General features: G+C 35.0%; 1 protein-coding gene and 1 pseudogene across 1 annotated transcript in view; both read right to left on the bottom strand.

Annotated features, from left to right (window-relative positions):
- The window catches only part of CSMD1 (CUB and Sushi multiple domains 1), a 1378384-nt gene that overhangs the window by 153481 nt on the left and 1203481 nt on the right, over nt 1-21422 (bottom strand). The window contains exon 47 of the mRNA XM_078149151.1: nt 14198-14383. Within this exon, the coding sequence (XP_078005277.1) occupies nt 14198-14383 (186 nt within the window). The remainder of the gene's footprint in view (nt 1-14197; nt 14384-21422) is intronic.
- Nucleotides 18154-19222, bottom strand: LOC144455423 (SRR1-like protein pseudogene; annotated as a pseudogene).

Here is a 21422-nt window from a genome sequence, read left to right as displayed (position 1 = left end):
GCCTAGATTTCACAGAACAAAAAAGGCATGGATTAGTTGTGATCTGTAATAGTAAAAGGGGTATTTTCATCAATGAAATCCCAGATCCATTAAAATACTGATATATTCAAGTAATCCCATACTTCCTGTTTATATGATGTTACTCCTCTTTTCCTATTACTACTCTCCATCCAAAGAAATGGATTGATATTTGGATATGTGTATATGTAGGGATACGTAACGATAAAAGAAAAAAAAAGAGTCATTCACATTATTTTACCATTTCCCCTAAACCTTTTCTTAATCAAAAAGCTAACATAGCCATACTTTCTCAGGGAAGCCCTAAACATTTTAGTACTCTTGAAAGACGTCAGCCTTGCTAGGCCTTTGGAAACTTGATTACTGTTGAAAGAAAAGGTATTTCCAAAGTGTAGATAGCTATTTTTAAATGCACAGAGGTCATCACCAATACTATTTACAAAGCAAACTGCTTTACAATGAGAAAGAAGCTTATTTCATTTTGCCTTGAAAAATAATGAAGTGTCAGAATATTTTTATATATTATCTTCAAATGAGAAAATCTTCACAGACTGCCTTGAAAACTGTTCAGAAAGCAAAAAAAAACATTCTTTAAGACATGGTAAAATGACTGGATTTGTATTTGTTTCCTTCTGTTCTGTTTACAATGTTTAAAACTTTTTTAGAGCGACAAGAGGCAAAAATCAAAATATAGCAGATAAAAGGAAACTGGTAAAATTGAGAACATTTTAAATACAGAGAATTTTTTAAAAAATCATGGCAGGGGAGAAAATGCTATCAGAACATAAAAAGAATGTCATGTATTCCTGTTGGTTCTTGGCTCAAAGGGGCTGGGAAGTGAAGCACAGGCAGTCTTGGTGGGGGAAACAGAATGTTAGGAACCATGGTGTGAGTTATGGGACTTTATTAGTATAACTGGTTCCTTCAACAGACAAGAGTATATGGAGGCCCAGAGAAGTAAATGACTTGAATATAATCTTCCTACCAGTTAATGAATGACCCCAAATCTAGAACCCATCTTGGTCTCCCATTTCCCATCAATGACTTATTTAAACCTAGACGCATCAAAAATTGGTTCCAATTTTAGCTTGAAAAATAATCTCCTTTTTTAAGTTCTTCCCCTTTATCAACTATGTTGCATTCACTAAAAAATAGAAAAATTCTTATTAGTTGCCTTTATTTGCTATGAAGTCTCAATCTTGAAGGACTGCACATAGTATTAAGCATCTATTGATGCTTATAGGAAGCAGAATAGGAAAGTAGAGATTGTTGTTATTGTTGTTCAGTCATTTTTCAGTTGTTTCCAACTCATTTTAACCCCATTTTGGATTTTCTTTGCTTTTTTTTTTTTGATGAGGCGACTGAGGTTAAGTGACTTGCCTAAGGTCACACAGCTAGTAAGTGTTAAGTGTCTGAGGCAGGATTTGAACTCAGGTCCTCCTGACTCCAAGACCAGAGCTCTATTCACTGTACCACCTAGCTACCCCAATAAATAAGTGTTCTTTTTTTTTTGCTTTTTTGGTGAGGCAATCTAGGTTGAGTGACTTGCCCATGGTCACAGAGCTAATAAGTGTCATGTGTCTGAGACTGGATTTGAACTCATGTCCTCCTGACACCAAAGCCAGATCACTATTCACTGTGCCACCTAGCTGCCCCATTTTGGATTTTCTTGGCAAAGATACTGAAGTGGTTTGCCATTTCCTTCTTCAGCTCATTTTGTAGATAAGGAAACTGAACTTGCGTTACGTCATGGTTAAGTAACTTGGTCAGGGTCACACAGCTAATAAGTGTCTGAGAAAAGATTTGAACTCAGGAACATGAGTACTGTTCCACTTAATTCTCACAATTCTGTGCAGTATATCATATGCTCTTTTCTCAAAAAAGAGTTTAAAATACATGAAACAGAGTCTCTTTTTGAGTTTAATAAAGCCCATAAACCATATTATATATAATTGGTATTGTAAATACAAAAGAGGATGAATACGTGTTTATACTACACAGTTAAACAACATTTTGCCAAAAAAAAATGCCTTGAAGATTGTATTAAGGAAGCTGTGTCATATGAACCCTTCTATGTATAACATACTACCATTCTGATTGTTTTTCATTACCGTTAAGTAGTACAATTTATAAATAAAATGCCTTGAAGATTATATTAAGGAAGCTGTATCATATGAACCCTTCTATGTATAACATACTACCATTCTGATTGCTTTTCATTACCGTTAAGTAGTAAAATTTATAAATATAGAAGCATAGTCACTGCTAGGATGCATGTATTAGGTATTGCTCAGCAGAAGTTTTATGAACAAAGGCATAATACTGCTAACCCAATTCTTTCAACCATTTCTATGTTTTATACTGATTGTTGTGATAATCTAAAATAAACATCAAAATGACTGAAATTTATACTTACTCCATAAATTTTACATGAACAGATAGGACCAAGGATTCATTTTGGAGTAGAACCTCTATATATTATATTTTGTATATGTCATACACACACAAACACACACATACATATATATATATATATATATATATATATATATATACACACATACACACACATATATACACACATACACATATATACACATACACATACATACACACACATACATGTATGTATACATATATATGTATATGTATATTTATATATATATGTATGTGTGTATGTGTGTATATATATATATATATATATATATATATATATAGAGAGAGAGAGAGAGAGAGAGAGAGAGAGAGAGAGAGAGAGAGAGAGAGAGAGAGAGAACGAGAACACAGGATAAACTTGAGTTCAGATCCCAATTCTTACATTTACTAGCTGTGTGATACAACCTCTCAGGGCCTCAGTTTCTGTATTTATATAGTGGGAATGATAATAGTTTTACTACTTACTTCAAATGGTAGTTGTTAGATAGAATTTGTAAAATCTCAAGTTTTATATGCTTATATATTGCTATTAAATTTTATTAAAAATAATACACTTGATTTTTTTGTGGATTGTTTAGTATTCCATATTTTAATTATTAGACCTCTTTATAGGTTCACATCAGAGCAGAGTGTTGCAGTAGAAAGATATCTTGGGGCAGCTAGGTGGCATAGTGGATAGAGCACCGGGGCTTGGAGTCAGGAGGACCTGAGTTCAAATCTGGCCTCAGACACATAATGCTCACTAGCTGTGTGACTCTGGGCAAGCCACTTAATCCCAGTTGCCTCGCTAAAATTAAAAAAAAAAATCTCTTGACTAGAAATATGAAGATTTGGGTCAGCATCTTAGCTCTGTCACTTATGCATATATGTCCTTAAACAGTTCACTTCCTTTCTTTAGGTCTCACTTTTCTCATCAGGAAAATGAGGACAGTGAACTGATATTCTCTAAGGTTCATTCTAACTCGAACATTTTAAGATTCTAAGTCTTTCTACTTTTTCACTATTTTCTACAGATTAGCAATATTTACAGAGGGTACTGACATACCATCACTATTGCATTTAAATAAATAACTCATTAATCAATATAACTATTTGACTTGCAAAAAATGTTTATACATTTATTTTTTTCTCTATGTGCTAAAAAGTAATTTAAATGGTCAAACCCATATAGATTTTATATGGTTTTCCTTTGTAATGCCAGAAGTAAAAAAATATTAGGACTATCACATTCAAATAATTTCTGATGATGACAATCCTTTTGCTGCCCCTTCCCTCCCATTACACCTTTCCACACACACACACACACACACACACACACACATACTCGCCATGTCTATTGCTTTGATACCTTCTCCCAGGAAATCTGAGGCAATGGTGGTTCCTTGAACATGGTTTGAGAAAAAATCTTTCAAATCATAAATATTCTGATGCTGAATTATTTAGTAGGCCACAGAGGCCTATAGCTGTTCATTAGCCATGAAAGTAATTTCAAGCTCTAGTCATGAACAAAAAAGTAATACAAACTTTTCAATTATGACCATTATCTGATAATATTGTACCAAAAAAGTTTGCAGACTAGACAAAGTCATTCAAGGTCACTGGATAATTTTATCAGTTTGTCCAAAATTTTCCTTTGCATTTAGGATTTCTTTTATGCCTTGTTACAGCATAAATCAATACTCTTCATGTGAGTATGTGTTTTTAAGGAGGATGTTGAATTCATATTATATATTAAAAGGGGGAAAATATCACAATAGCTACATTTTCAGTTTTGTAACAAAGTAGCACAATGATGCAGTTGTTGATAGTAATAATAGATTATATAGAGCTCCTCTTGGCTAAAACTGCTTTATATAATTAAATCTTAGGATGAATGAAGAGAAATAGAAATTCTGGCACATAAAAATGTCACTCTGTACTGTCCAGACTGAAAATTTAAAAAAAAACATATTCAGTTATGGATGTCATATTTAAGGAATAATGTAGACAAGCTAGACAACTAGATGGTGGAGTGGACAGAGTGCTGGGACTACAGTAGGAAGGCTCATCTTCCTAAGTTCAAATCCAGTCTCAGACACTTATTAGATGTGTGACCCTGGGCAAGTCACTTAACCCTGTTTGCCTCAGTTTCCTCTTCTGTAAAATGAGCTAGAGAAGGAAATGGCAAACTACTCCAGTATCTCTGCCAAGAAAACCCCAAATGGGGTCATGAAGATTCAGACAAAATTGAAAAATGACTGAACAACCACATAAACAAGCTGGAGTATGTCCTGAGGAGGATCATAAAAAAAGAGAAGAACCTCAAGCCATGAAGATTGGTAGAAGTAACTTGGGATATTTTGAGTCTGAAGACAAGACTTGAGGAAGACATGATAGCTATCTTCAAGTATTTGAAGGATTATCATATAGAAGAGATATTAGATGTTCATTTTAGCCACAGAGAGCCCTGTAGTAGGAAAGTTCACTCTTTTCTGTGAAGCTCTCAGAGCTGCCCCATGCCTCCATCATGCCCCAAATGAAAGGGACACAAGGGAATTCAAATTGTCCACCACAAATATTTATGAAAATATTAGATCAGTCAGATGTACTCTTGAACACAATAAACACAATGAACACAATAAAAGGGCATGATTAGCAGCAGGCCCTTATTTTCTCTTATCTGTCTTCCTCTTGGGGTGCCAGCTGGCTGAGTGATCATCTACAATAAGTATACACGTACATACACCTACACACATAGTTTAGTACTTCTGACTTGTCTCTAACTTCTCATGATCTTGTTTAGAATCTTTGGTTTGAGGAAGAGAATTACAGATATCACTACTGCTCCAAATATCAGAGGAAGATCTCTTCTTCCCTTCTGCCTCTCTACTTTCCTCTCTGGAGATCCTCTAAAAACTCCTACTGAAGGTGGGAAACTCAGCCCTCCAGTTCTAATCTTGGGTTAGTTTTATCTCCTCACAGGATGGCAAGAAATAAAACTCAGAGTCTTTGTGGCTAGCCCAAGACATGCCCAAGAACTGTTACATGAGAATACTATTAGAGCACATAGTTTGATTATCAGTTTTCTATTATTCTTATAACATGACAAGTTCATTTTTTCAGCTGTACATTTTTGATGGCATACTTTACTCAAGTTCTTCTTTTTGTTATCTTATTTATTATTTGTTATTCTCCTGTATTCATCTGCATCCCCTCTTGACTCTTTGGACTTCTTTCTCCACCACTCCCCAGCAGTCTTCTTATCCTAAAAGATATCTTTCCCACCATGCTACAACAGTCAGTTCACCCTGAAAGCCTCCTTTGTTATCATGCTCCAGCAGCCTTCTCGTGCTGGAAGATCCCTATGGTCCTCTGTAGGCCCTTCCTCTGATTGGTCATCTCTTGCCCCAGAATTTCTGTATCACCAGAACATTCCCAGGCCATCCATGTTCATGCCCTCATTCCTATATGGGACCTTCTCTTGACTTTCCAGACTTCTTTCACCACTATGTAACTTCTCACCCCTTTCAGCTTTATTTTATGTGTTGTCTTTCCCTGTAAGACTTCAGCAGGGGTCTTTCTTTCTTTTCACTACTATTTATATCCCCAGTGTTTAGTGCAATGTTTGGCATATAGTAAACACTTAATAAATGCTTGTCTTGACTTGTTATGTTTTTCAACTTGCTCATATTTACAATTCTCTTTCGAGTAATACCCATTTTTAATTCTTCAGATAATATAAAGTTCCATGACTTACATATGTCATTTCATTGCTATTTGCCAGTGGCTATCACGATACCTGGAATTTGTTCTTCAATAATAATGATGATGATAATAATAATAATAATAATAATAAATTAGCATTTATATAGCGCTTTAAGGTTTTCAAAACCTGTTATAAACATTATCTCATATTATCTTATAAACAACCCTGGGAAATAGATACCTTTATTATCCCCATTTAACAGTGGGAAAGGGGAGGTAAATAAGCATTTATATACTGCTTACTATGTGCCAGGCATCATGTTAAGCCATTTATATATATCTTAGCTGATCCTTTCAACAATGCTCTGAGGTAGGTGCTATTATTATCACTATTTCACTGTTGAGAAAATTGAGGCAAAGGTTAAATGACTTGTCCAGAATCACACATCTAGTAAGGATTTAAGGCTGGATTTGAATTCAAATCTTCCTAATTCCAGGTCCAGGACTCTATTGTGCCACCTACTTGCCTTTTAATGATTGATTAAAAATGCTCATTGAATTTATATCCTAGAGGCCATTCCTTTACTGGGAAAGCAGGACCTAGATAGTCTCCCAGACCTATCCTAGCTTATAGACACTATGATTTTTGTCATTATGATGACATAAGTATTAAATGACAATGAATACAGGATTTTTCACCCCAATGCCATAAATTTCTTAGCAGTATTGAAAATGATGGCTTTTTTCAAAGTTAAGTGAAAAAAAATTATATTCTTCAGATAGTAATAGTTAAGTATAGGTAACAATAAGAAGCTTCAGAAGAATTTATTAATACTGTCTGTTGAATAGAGTTGTAAAACATACTCTAGCCAGTCCATAATGTTCAGAGTTCATTCAGTAGGATATTAGAAGGGAAACATTTTAATATTCTGTTAACCAAACCTCTTTGAATAAGGTCCAAAAGTATGGTATACTGAACTCACTGTATATTAAAAAAAAGTTCGATATTCTTAAGGGCTTTTCTTACATTACAAATCATTGTAAGGTAACTTGAAAGCAAAAACAAACATATCAGTGTGCTACAAAATTCATGAATTGCAAATTCAAAGTAGTCTCACTTTAAGTAAGAACTTGACTATTTGGATCTGACTTTCCTCTAAATATAATGTATATAATGCATATATATTCATCATTGTGTCATACCTTTAAATTCAGGACATTAATACCAATGACTCTCCTTTGTCTCATTATATAACCAGCATGAATCACATCTTCAATGAACCAAAACTAGTCTAAGTAAATAATTAAAATGAAAAGAAATAAGCCTCAAACTTTGGCCTTAGGGACATACATTACTAGAGAGTGTGCAAACCTCACCACATTTATTTATTATAGTCTTCATTTTAGCAAACCTAGGGGTAGAATGAGCTAATACATTTACCATTTACATTTGTGTCGGCATTTACTACTTATCAAAGTTGAAATTCTTCCTCTCTAGAGAGAGAATGTATTTATCTACTGACTTCCTTATAGTTCAAGGAACATGGAATTGTCTCATATTACCCATATCACCCAAAAGGCTTGGCTCCTAGAATAATATATTTTAAAAGGTGATTGAATTATCAACATAATGTAAGGATACTTTTCTTATTGTTTTTATTCCTTCTAATTTAGTAACTCAGCTTCAGAATGTTAGAACTTTAAGGGATCTTAGAGATCATCTAGTTTAACTCCCTTAATTCCTTTCATTATATTTTTCTCTCAGTAAAGCAAATTAAAAAAAAAAGGTAATGGACAATCAAGCTTTTAAATTCCAAGGAATTTTCATATTGTGATATCTACTCATGCTAAAGTTATTTAGCCTTTGGAGGAATGAGCCTTTTGGAGGAAAGAGGAAAAAAAGCCATTTATTGGTTTTCAAATGCTAAAATCAAGCTTTTTTATTACTACTGACTGAAGTAATTATTTCTAAGTATAACTGGCACTAAACAGAACAGAGAGAATGGGGAGGAGAGAGAAGTACTTTCATAATTTAAACAATTTTTCATCACTAAATAATCAATTTTCACAACTTTCTGTATTCAAATTATTCACTTAATTACTTCAATGACTAAAAAACTTGTACTATATATGCAAGAAAGTTTTCTGATTATTAAATATCTCCTGGCCTTCAGTCAAAATTTGTTTGTTTTTAAACTTGAATTTTTATAAACAGATGAAAATGACAGAAAAAAAATTTAACATCAAATATACTACCTATTACTTACCACTCCTTCTTAATAATACCAGTAATGTCCTTGAATTCTAGCACTTAAGATATTTACTTTTCATTGAATTGAGCTGAACCACACCATAAGTCTCCACCCAGGGATTTCACCTTCTAAAGGAACCTAGCTTAAGCTGGATTTCAGCTCCTAATGTCTTTGTTCTGTTCATTGGGATTTCTGGCAAGTTGAATTATGAAGAGTGAATTAACCAGAATGAGCAAGTATTGCCAGATTGCCAAAGGCGACTGGGGTCTCCTGACAGGCCCTCCTTCCTCATTTGACCCTCCTCCCCTTTTCCTGCTAAAAGTATAAAAGCTTTTTCTGTAAGTTTCACTATTGGACATCCATATTCAGATGTGGGTGATCCCAGGGTCACTGGCTTGGGACCCTGTTATCTCTATTATAGGTGCTTTTTTTTTTTCCTGTCTCCTCCACTTATGAATTTGATTTATTTCAGGACTTGACAAAAATAGCATACATATCAGGTCAATTTATAACCTATAAAATTCAGTAAAAATCTATAGAAAAAAACACATTATTATCTCCAATTGAAGTAACCAATTCCAATATGGGTAAATGGCATATGATATGTTTTATTTTGGCTGTAAGATATGGACACTAGAGTCCCTGTGATTTCATCAACATAGAAAAATCTCAGTTACTTCTACTGGAGTAGATCAGCCACTTATCTGTAACTTTAGCCTTAGTGATACTGAGAATGTGACAAGATCCACAGAGTGGGATCCATATTACATATCTAGTATGTGTTAGACATAAGGTGTGATTTCAAGTATTCCTGACTTCTGAGGTCTACACCTAGTCTACCCATGAATTATAAGACTTTTTTTATTTAAAGAATTAAGCCTAGATCAGTGAGAAACTTTATGTCTAGCAATATCATTTCTAATAATAAACTAACTCCAATAAATGAATGCCCATTAATAAAATGAGTAATTAACAACTATGCTGCAATGAAGATAATAGACATAACTATTAAGTGACAAATTAAAATAATTAATTTAATTTTAGTTCGATTGTACTTTTGCTTAAAAATATATTCCTACATTCTAGCTACCAGCAATATATCAAAGAATGTACCTTTAGAATAAAGATTAGTAGAACTTGAAAAGTCTCTTTACTGAGAAAAATACAAGGCTTGTTGAGCTCTTAAGCACTAGGTGGGTCACTTAAGAGTCTTGACAATGTGAGTCAACCACATCTTTCAGAAATATCTACATTGGATGATTTAAAAAAAAACAAACAGAAAAACATTATCTCAGGACTGAACTGGTCATAGTTCCCTGAAGAAAATGTTCCATATGACTGAACCATCACGTTCGTGATGAATGAATACATTATCCTTACTTCCTTTAAAGATGATCTTGGGACAAGTGGGGCAATCTGTTTTCTATTCTTAGCTGGAATACAAGCAGTTGTTCTTTTTCTAGATGGAAAAATATTCTTTTTCAATAGACTTTCCTCCAGTTAGACAACAGTCCAAAAAATGACCAACATTCTACTTTCTTGGAGTCATTAAAATTTTCTTGACATATGTGATATGGTGAAATGTACAGTATGGTACAGTGAAAAGAACCCTGGAATTAGAATCAAGAGGTTTATGTTTGCATCCTGGTTCTGACACTACTAGATGGCTGACCAAACTAAGTTGTTTTACATCTCTGACTTCAGTTTCAGAAGGAAGAATTCAGTCCTCATAATCCCTTAGGTTACATTCCTTCCAGCTCTGACTTTATGTGATTCTTTGTGTAAAGATGAACTCAATGTTCCCTGCCTCCTGCCCCTTACAAACTGGCTCCCTCTCCTGATTTCCCTATTTCTACAAATGTCGGCTTCATTCTGCCAATCAATGATGCCTAAAACCTTCAGGTCATACAAAATTTAGTACCAGTCTGCCTTTCCAAACTTTTCTTGCACAAATGTTCTTCACACATCCTATATTACAATCAAACTAGACTATTTGGTGTTCCCTAAATGTAGTCCCTTTTTCTGCAACCACATCTTTGCTCATGCCATTCCACCTTTTTTTTTTTGCACAAATCTGCCTAATCCTGACCACATTTAAAGACCCAGAACAAATGCAACATTTAATGTGAAACTTTCCTTGATCTTCCTTCACAGAAGTTATCTTCTTTTCTTCTATAACCCCATAGTGCTTTGTTCATGTTTCTTGGAAAGTGTTGATTTATATGGATTGTAGTGATTATGGTTTCAACTTATATGATTCACTACGCAATTAGCAGGAGCCTAGCAGATTCAGTCAATCAATCAGTTAAGCACTAATTAAGCACATATTATGTGCCAGGCATTGTGCTGAGTGTTGGGAATACAAAGAAAGGCAAAATCACTGTCCCTGTCCTCAAAGAGAGCACATTCTAACAGGAGAGTCAACATGTAAATGTCTATGTACAGATAAGATACACATAGGATACACAAAAGCTCTAGTAGTTGGAACAAGGCAAGGAAGGCCTCCTCCAAAAGGTCATATTTCAGCGGAGTTTTGAAGGAAGCCATAAGGCAGAAATGAAGAGGGCAAGCATTCTAGGCGCGGGGGGTCAAAACGTGCAAAGACACAGAGAAGGGAGATGGAACATTCTATGTGAGGAATATCAAGTAATCCAGTGTAGCAGAATCACGGAGTATTTGGAGCAAGCAAAGCATCAGAGAATGAGAAGGGGCCGGGCTGTAAAGGGTTTTAAATGTATATTGATCATGTTGGTAATAGGGGGCCATTGGAGCTTATGGAGTTGTGGCATGGTAAGTTCTGACCTGAGCTCTAGTAAGTTATTTTGGCACCTGAGTAAAGGAGGAATTGGAGTGAAGAGAAACTTAAGGCAAGAAGTCCAACCAAAAGGCTACTGCAACAATCCAGGCATGAGGTAATGAAGGGTTTTGCCAGTGTGAATAGAGAGAAGGGAAATATATATAGATATAGATATGAAGGTGGAAACAATGACTCAACAACAGATCGGACATACAGGGTGAATGGATGTGAAGAGCAAAGTACGACACCAAGGTTTTAAGCTTGTATAACTGAGAGGATGGTGGTGTACTTGACGGTAATAGGAAAATTGGGAAGAGAAAGACAATGAGTTCTGCTTTATACTACCCAAGGCAGCTCCCCAATCCACTTTTAAAGTCCCTCAAATTCACTCTTACAACTTTCTTTTTCTTAAGCAGGAATTAACCCTATCTATTATGTTACTGGGAAGACTGAGGACATCTATAAGACTTTTCTGATCCCCCTTAATGTTAGAGTCTTCTCTGTTTGATTATTATTAATTTATCCTGTACATAGCTTGTATAGAATTGTTTGCATGTGGTCTCCCCTTTAGAACACAAGCTCCTTAAGGGTAGGTACTGTATTTTACCTATCTTTATATCCTCAAGTGCTTTAATATAGTACCTGGCACATAATAAGCTCTTAATAAATGCTTGTTGATTTTACTTGACTTGATGTATGGGGAGGTCTGTCATCAGCACCTGACACTCCCTGTCCCCAAACACATAATTGAAAACATTTCTGTGCCTTTACCTACCCTCTTATTTTTACATTTAGGGAATGAGACCACCTCTTACCTTTAGCACTGCAAACTCCTAAGTTTTTGCTCTCAATCACATTCCTCCCCACCTCCTCCAAGAAGCTTGCTTTATCAATCTTTCCTCTCTCTCATCTTGAAGATTTCCCCCATTACTGGCTTTTCCCCTACTACTGACAAACATATATTCAAGTCTTTTCTATCCAAAAAACAAAAACAAATTTCCAGTGACCTAAAGATGATGATGATAACAGCCAGATAATAATATATATTATTTATATAATATTTAAAGGTTTGTGAAGAGCTTTACATGTGTTACCTCTTTTGAACATCACAACACCCCCTATGAAGCAAGTTATTATCTCCACTTTACATTTGAGGAAACCTTAACTGAAAAGATGTTAAGTGGCTTACCCAAGAGTCATACAACTAGTAAGTACCATCCCCTCAATTCTCATAGTATATTTCCCCTTCCTTTTATTGCCAATTTTTTTTTGAAGTCTATACATATTTTCTCCACTTTCTCTCCACCTAATCATTCTTCAATGCTTTGAAATTTGACCTCTAACCCCCCTCCCCAGTCTACTGAAACTGTTATCTCCAATAACCTCTAACTTGTCAAGTACATGCTTCTCAATATTCAAGTTGTTTGTACCCTGATCACCTCTTTTTCTTGGGTAGTCTCTGTTCCTTTAGCTTACACTACGTTATTCTCTCCTAGTTTTTCTCCTATATGACTTATTGTCCATAGTTTCTTTTTGATAATTCATCATTTTAGGTCTTCTCTTTTCATATCCTCTCCCTGCAAGATCCCATCTTCTCCTATGGCTTTAACTATAAGTGTAGTTCTCGAATCTTTATCTCCATCTTCAATTTATCTTATTCCCTCAACTACCTGATGTTCAATTGCCTGCTTAACATCATTGCATGGATATCCTGCTGGCACCTTCAATTCACCATGTTTAAAACTATATTCAATCTCTGTACATATTTTCTATTTCTGTTGATGTCACCATTATCCTCCCAGTTGCTCTGATCAATAACTTTGGAGTTATTTTTCATTGTTTCCCTTCCCTCACCCCAAACATTGAATCACTTATTTACTTAATCTTATTGATTTCACATTTGCAATATCACTATCTATCCCTATTTATATCAATCCTTATCTCTCCATAGTACTACCACCTTTATTTTTTTTAGGCCTAAGATATTGTTGTAGCCTTCTAATTGGTCTCTCTGTGTCCATGCTTATCAATCTCTGGAATATCTTTCAAAAAGCTGACAAAATAATTTTCCTATTACAGAAACTTAACAATGTCACTTACCTAGTCAAAAAAATCATTGGCTCCCTACTGCCTATGAGATAAAATAAAAATTCCTTATTTCCTATTCCCTCTAGGATCAAATACAAATTCTTCTGCTTGGCATGCAAATATCTTCACAACTTGACCCCTTCCTACTTGTCCAAGTCTTTTCTATTCATTCTTATTCTTACATTTTTTCCCTTTATACTCTACTATTTTGCCATACTGGCCTACTCAGTGTTGGGTGAGGATGACACACCATCCTTCCTTTCCAAGTCTTTGTATCAATTGTCTACCATGTCTGGAATACACCCCTTCCTCACCTCTGTCTCTGTAAACTCTGGTTTCCTTCAAGATTCAGCTTAAGTGTTATCATCCTTACAAATATTTCTTGATTACCCAGTTGCTCCCCATACTAGCCCATACTCATTTTTATATATTCTGTATTCTCTTGCATATGATTATATTGTCTTCCTCATTAAAATGTCAATTCTTTGACAGAAAATACTGTATTTCTTTTTTTGTTTGTTTTATCTCCACATCTTAGAATATATTTCTGGTATATAATAAACATTCAATAAATGCTTTTTGATTGATAGATTGATTAATCTTCCACAGTATATTTCAAATCTACCAATTTCAGACTTATTTCAAGTAACTCTCTTTCATGTACTCTACATTCCAGCCAAATAATAAATGATGTACAACACAATATAATATAACAAACATAAGCACTCACTATGTACAGGGCACTATAATACAGGGGTATTGTGTGTAGAGACAGTTGGTTTAATTCTAATGCTGAAAAGACCCAAGACTCCAAGCTCTTATAGTGCACCATAGAACTTCCAGACATTAGAATTTAAATTTCCCATGAATAATTTTCCTAACTGAACCTAAAAAGATGGGCTAAAAATATTTGAACACTTACGTTTACAGGTGGGTGGCTTTCCTCTGTTACTCCACAATCCATCTTCTTGACAAGTTGCTGTTCCTTGTTGACTAGATTCTAGCCTGAAGCCTTCATTACATTCATAATTCACTTTACTGTCCAAAGTGAACTCATTACCCATAAAAGATCCATTTCCAGGAGATTCTGGAATGCCACAGGAAACAGCTGAAAATAAGAAAAAAAATCTGGTTCACTCATATGCTATCAAAATATATTTATATTTCATGATTCTTTCTACTTCAAAAGCTTGTGAGGAAAGGACTTTGAGAAATTTAAATAAATGTAGATTATTATTATTCCTAATATTTTCTCTGGATAATTGACAAGAGAGTTATTCACATTCTCAAACAACTACACAGTAAGCTGAGACTTCCTAGTGATTTCCTAGAAATTAAAGTGAATAGTTTAAATATTGTTTTTCCCTTAATCCACATTTAGGTCACTGCTTTTAACATATGCCCAAATTTTAAGGCTGAAAGTCATTTTAGTGATCATTTTATCCAAACTGTCATTCTACAAGTGGAAAAAGGAGGCCCAGGGAGATTGAATGACTTTTCCAAAACTCTGTTGATAGCAAAGGTAAAGCTAGGATCCTTGTCTGTCATTATTGCCACTATACCATACTGCCTTTATTAACTTATCTTGCTGTTTAGTTTCAAGTACAGTTTTGTAACAGGTGCTATGTGATTTTTCAAAAAGAAAGATATAGTTCCTGAAATCAAGGAAATTAGAATTTAATCTAGTGAAAAATTTAATCTCTAATAGCTTCTTGAGGTAAAATTATGAGTAATTGTCATAGAGATCCCACTGTTGCCTATACACTCTGAGATTAAAGATAGAAAAAAGGTCTCATTTACACAATTCTAATAGTAATTTTTATAGTAACAAAGAGTTCAAAACAAAATGGATAATTATCTATTGAGAAATAGCAAAATAAATTGTGATATATGAATATAGTAGAATACTATTATGCATAACAAATGATAAATGCAGTACACAAATATAGAGAAAAACAAAATGCAGTAAATAGAATAAGAAAAACAAAGACTACAACAAAGAAAGATTAAACAAAAACAAAGAAAAGAGAGAAAGAAATGCAATTGTGTAATTATAATGACTACACTGAAGAAGAGATGTGAAAATAAACATCCCTCCCTTAAGAGGTAGGAAATTTATGATGTGGGGCTATGCATATGCTTTGCATATCAGACTTGGTTGATGTGTTGATTAGTTTTGCTGAATTAAATTATATCTATCTTTCTAACTATACACACATGTACATATGTCTGTATGTGTGTTGTTGTTGTTGTTGTTATTGTTCTTTTGGTTTAAATGATGGCTGTCTTGGCAACCAGATGGAAAAAACAAGAAAGGAAGGAGATATAAAAATATAATATATGAATAAACTCAGAGTTTTTTTCACTATGGGGGCTGGGGAGGGGGGTTTGGACCTATGATTTCATTAGTGATGGGAATTATCAGTGTGGACACTGTCTCTGCAAATGTATATGAACATCACGCTCACACCAGGACATATATGTCTGTATGTGTGTATACACACATATATACAAATCTACATATATGTATACATACATATATACATGTATGTAGATATAGTAGGTATATTATAGCTATATGAAAATTCTTATTTTTTTCATATGAAGGAAAACAATACTTCCTGAAATCAAGAAGATAAATTTAAATATAATGGAAAGTTAAACTACAAAGATTATACACACACACACACACACACACACCTGTGTGTGTGTGTGTGTGTGTGTATTGATGGAGGGAGTTTTCATAGTAAGAATTCCCTACAGTGATGAAAACACAGGTCCTGATAAATACATACATATATATAAACACATACACATACTCCCCTACATACCCACATATAAGAATAGCCGATACTTGTAACCAGAGGCATATCTTTTGTAACAAATTTTTTTTAAAAGAAGGGAGGGAGAAGTAGTTTAGCAAAAGTAACCAACACAGCAATCTATTCTGATACTATATGCAATGTTACATATTTATAGTACTGCACCACTTCAAAGAGCAAAGAGTCATACATTGTAAATCTCTTCTTTCCCAGGGCTTAGCACAGTGCCTGGCATATAGTAAGCCTTTAATAAATACTTGTTGACTTCTTGATGTGATTTCTTTGTGGCTAATCTTGTTCCTCAAAATTATACAATATTCCCTTTCCCCCCCTTCTTTTCATTTATATAGTTATAGTCATTATATATACATATATATTTTTTCTTGGCTCCACTCAATTTACTTTGCATCAGCTAACATGTCTTCCTATGCTTTTCTGTATTCTTCATATTCATCATTGGTCAGAACTTAAAGGGACCTGAGAGGTAGATGTGTGCATATATGTGTGTGTATCTGTATATGGATGTACACACATACATATATACATACACATACATACATTTGTGTTGTAAAATGTATATGTATATGAGCACATATACAACTTGTATATGAAATTATGTATGTATAATATTTATTATACATAATCATACAATATGTATACATATTATACACATACTATAAATACATACACACACATACACATATATATCCTAACTTGCTCCTAACAACAATAGAGCTCACTTCATAGACAGTTGTTTGTTTTTTTTTTAATTACAGTGTTTTTATTAAACACAAGCTTAGGTTAAAACTAACTTTCTCTATTTTCACCTTCTCTGAAGCACTTATTTGTCTCCACATGTATTTCTTATCACTGTGCGTTCACAGCGGCCTATACAAAGCCAAGCAGGAGTGCCAAAAAGCTAAGGATATGTAGGGGCATGGGCATGACGGCCAACATCTTATCCATGAACTTCAAAGACCTTATTCAAACAAAGGCTGAAGAACTAAAATTGTTTTCATGCCTATTATTGGGAAAAGGCATGAAAGAAAATAACTACACCTCTGAGTGGACTGTGGTATACATTGACAGGTCTGTTTGTACAGTGAGAGAAGATCTGGGTGCCAAAGTCACTTCAAGGTCTGATTGATATGGCAAAGTAGGGCATAGTTTCTGAGATAGGAAAGCTGTGAAAACAAAAAAAAAATGTATTGAAGACTTAAAAAAATGAACTTATTGGGACTGCACTGAACTGACAGTGGGTCTAGAGATTCAGATTACATCCAAACCATGTCCTGGGGGAAGAGATGTCTCCTTCCTTTCTATAATTCTTCAGGTGTTACAGCCATACTAGCCTGAGGTCACAATATACTCATCTAATTAAGTGATGAGGGTGGGCACAGCCTGAGGAAGAGAGGTTGCCATCATGACCAGTTTAAAGTCCATGTGTCCTACTGACTTCCACCTTCCAAGAATTTGCCTACGCAGGCTCCACTCCATCCATAAGTAGGAGGACAGAAATACAAACATATCTCTTTTACCTACAGTGATATAACCCCCAAAATTTCAGCAATACGATCTAATACAGAGCCTTTCTAATTGTCTTTCAAATGTTTCCTTGTCCTCCTGGTCCAAAAGCTACTTTCTATCAAGCTGAAGGAAATGCTAAGCATTTATTTCTAAGGGTAGTTTAAAAACATCTACAACATGTTTTCTGTTGGAAAAGGTTGGCATTTCAGAAGATTCCTCTTCCTAAATTTTCACAGCATGGATTCATTTGGATAAAAGAAACAAGGAATTCTTTGAAATCATCCAAGGTGGCAGCTGGTTTTTTTTTGCTTTCTGGTGACAGAGATGCTCTGCCATAATTTATCCAGTTTGGTGTTAGTGTGTAGAGTGTGTATGGCCTCCAGAGATTGCAGGGGGCTGCCTAGGGAATTGAGGTCAGTGTCCCTCAGTAAATGTGAGTCTGAGGCAAGATTTCAGCCCAGTTCTTCCTGGCTCTTTGCTTCTGTCAACTGTGCCATAATGGCAAATTAATATTGTTGTCCAATTAATGTCATCCAAGGAAGGGATAAGTTGAGCTCTTCTGGTTCCTGATGATTTCAAGTTTCTTCATCTTCTGAATAACTTTCCTCTTCTTGCACAACCATACTTCACCCAAGAATTTAGCTTTTGTACAGGAAAACAATGGATGGTGGTATCAATAAACATTTCTACATATTGTAATATCTGAGGAAATTCAATCTCTGCTATTCCTCTTAAAATCTTTGCCACATAGGATTAATTTTTCCCCCCTAAGGAAACCTTCTTAATAACTTTACTTCAGTTCCTTCAAAACTATTTCCAGTAATCATCACTTTGGAAAGGGAAGTGACTGACCAGTTTCTCCATAAAAAATTCCTATGCAAAACTGTTTCACAATAGATCACATAAAAATTGGTGGGTTCACCACAAACACTCTGTTTTCCTTTCTTGTTCTCAATGAAAACAGTCATATTGAAGGCATTAAGAACTGAAACTTCAAGTTCATATTAAACAGAGGATTAAATACACAGCAGCAACTCTGAGAATCTCTAACTTTTCCAGAAAAAGAAATAAAAATGCTAGTTGATTGTGGGCTATTACTCATGAAACAAACTTCCCATTTCCATAACAAACACACTTAAAATGACTCATCTTCTTCAATGGGTCTTCCCTCAAGTTGGAGTTGAGTATCTCAATTGTTTGCTGTGATGGTTCCAGGTGGAGGCATTCAAGGACTTATGAAATGGGCTCTGTAGTTCCCTGTAGTTGTTCCAGAGACTTAGTAAAACACTTCTGGATGATTCCCTGTCAAATACCAGAAATTGGAGATTAGCAGGCCCAATAGATGGAAGGCTCTGGGTTTGAATCTTGCCTCTGCAGCTGGTTCCCAGTGTGCCTTCAGATGAATTCATGCCCTGGTCCATAGGGCCTCAGTTTCCTCCTCTGTACACTGTCTCCATCACTCTGAGGAGACATCACCTTCTCCTTCTCCTTAGGTAACTGGGGACCAAAGCCAGGAGATTCCAGACCCCAGAGAAAGATGCATGCAGGGGGTCCTCCTACTCACCAGCTGCTGTCCGTGATGACATCCCATAGAGCATTTTAAGATTTTACAAGCAACTTATTTTCCAAAAGCCATGTAAACTAGGTAATGAAGACATTATTATCCACAATGGACACAAGAAAGACCTGGATCACAGGGAAGTGCAATGATTTTCCCTTTGTACTCCTGGGCCAGTGCTCTTCCCATGATACCACATGGTCTCTTGATTAAGAGCATATGCAGTAGATGGAAAAATAAATATACAGACCCAGAAAAAATGGACATTCAAAATATTCACCTTTAACTTTTCTGACTTTTTTTTTAAGTGATTTTTTAAGTGAGCATATGCAAATTCTTCATCTTGATGCTAGTTATAATGCGTTCAATGTAGTCAATTTCTTCTTGGATAAGACTGCTTTGAGCTTGTATTGCTCCAATATTTTCTGTTTTTTCCTCATCACTTTCCTTCAGATAATCATTTGTTCATGCTCACAAACCTTAATTTCTCTTCCACTCAATGAAGCAAATCTAACATCCAGCTCCCATTTAATTCTCTTAGGTGGTGAGCACGATACCAAGTGACACTTCTCTTACAGGTTAATTGGAAAAGATGAAATTCTAGAAATATATACAAAGTCTTTCCCAATAAAGTTTTAATGATGTCCTTAATGATGTTCTTTAAAATTGATCCCTGCTTTTCCAAGGGACTCAATACTGAAAGTAAAGATATATTTATCTTTCATCAAAAGAGATTCTTGGTAGAAAGAAAAGAAAGAAAATCTGCTTATCCACCAGGAACACTTCATAGGTGTTAACAACTTTTTTTTTTTACATTAGATAAAATAAATAATTCTCTTCAATTCAAGAAATATTTATTTAAATATTACTTTATGCTGCATGCTGGGGATATAGATAACTAAGTGGCATAGTGGAGAGAGGGCTGGACTTTGAGTCGAGAAGAATGTAGTTTGAATAATGCTTCAGAGACATGCTAGCTGTGTGATTGAGAAAGTCACTTATCTTTTCAGCCTGTTTTCCCATTTCTAAAATTAGGATAATATTATCTGCCTAAGAGTGTTATCAGCCTCAAATGAGATAATATATGTATTTTTGAACCTTAACGAACTATATAAATACTAGCTACTACTAGTAGTATACAAAGACAAGATTCAGTCAATTAATAAGCATTTGCTAAGTATCTACTATGAGCCAGACACCATCCTAGGCTCTGAGAATGCAAAGATAGAAAATGAATAGACCTCAATTAACTTCCATTCTATGGGATATGGGAACAGGGTATGAGTCAGCGTGCAATGTGAAAATAAGTTAATAAAAATAATGTAAAAGGTGAGAGAGAGAGAGAGAGAGAGAGAGAGAGAGAGAGAGAGAGGAGAGAGAGAGAGAGAGAGAGATTGCTAATAAAAACGCAGTCTAGAGAAGGGCCTTTCCCTCCTATTCAGTTTTCTCACAGCACTTTGTCATCTGAAGATCTCCTCTAACCCTTATCATATCTCTTATCCTAGATACTTCATAAAAAAAGTTACTTATATATGTTTTTCTTTACCCTATTATATCGTAAGCTCCTTGAAAGCAGGGTCTGTGTAGCATCTGTTTATATTTCTAGCACTGTATTTATTGAATAATACTTTCCTCACTGTATGGACACAATATGTTCATTTTTTAAAAAATGTCCTTAAGACAAAAATCTGCAGGAGTGTGAAATTTAACATGCTAGTGAAAGGACAGAATAACCACAGAACTAGTTCAACCACGAGTATAGTCATGCTGGAAAAAGAGGGGTAGGGACTATTCAGAGGGTATGATCAGGCTTCAGGGCCTTGCAGAGGGGGAGAGAAATTCCCCGCTAAAAAAAGCAGCATCACTGCAACGTGATGCTGAGACTGGTTCACCAGAGGTGGTAACAACTTATTCCAATCCACTCATTTTACAATGATAACTGAGGCCTATAAAATCATGCAGGTAGTATCTGAAGCAACATTTTGAACCTAAGATCTCTGATTCTAGAGACAACATTCATTCTACTGGACTATGCTGCTTCCCACTAAAATCTATAACTTCATGCTAGTACTGGCCCTCTTCACCTCATCCTTGGATAATTACAAGTACCCCCTCATTGACATTCCTAACTTTGGTCTCTGTCTCCCATTCAATACATTCAGCATCCCACTGCTGGATTAGTTTCTTCAAATCACTTTCATTATGAAACTTCTCTGATGAAACCAAACAATCAAAAACCT

The sequence above is a fragment of the Phascolarctos cinereus genome, unplaced genomic scaffold (assembly GCF_003287225.1).
Source record: "Phascolarctos cinereus isolate Bilbo 61053 unplaced genomic scaffold, phaCin_HiC Scaffold_2;HRSCAF=192, whole genome shotgun sequence".
Taxonomy (NCBI): Eukaryota; Metazoa; Chordata; class Mammalia; order Diprotodontia; family Phascolarctidae; genus Phascolarctos; species Phascolarctos cinereus.
This window is presented reverse-complemented; position numbering and strand designations above follow the sequence as displayed.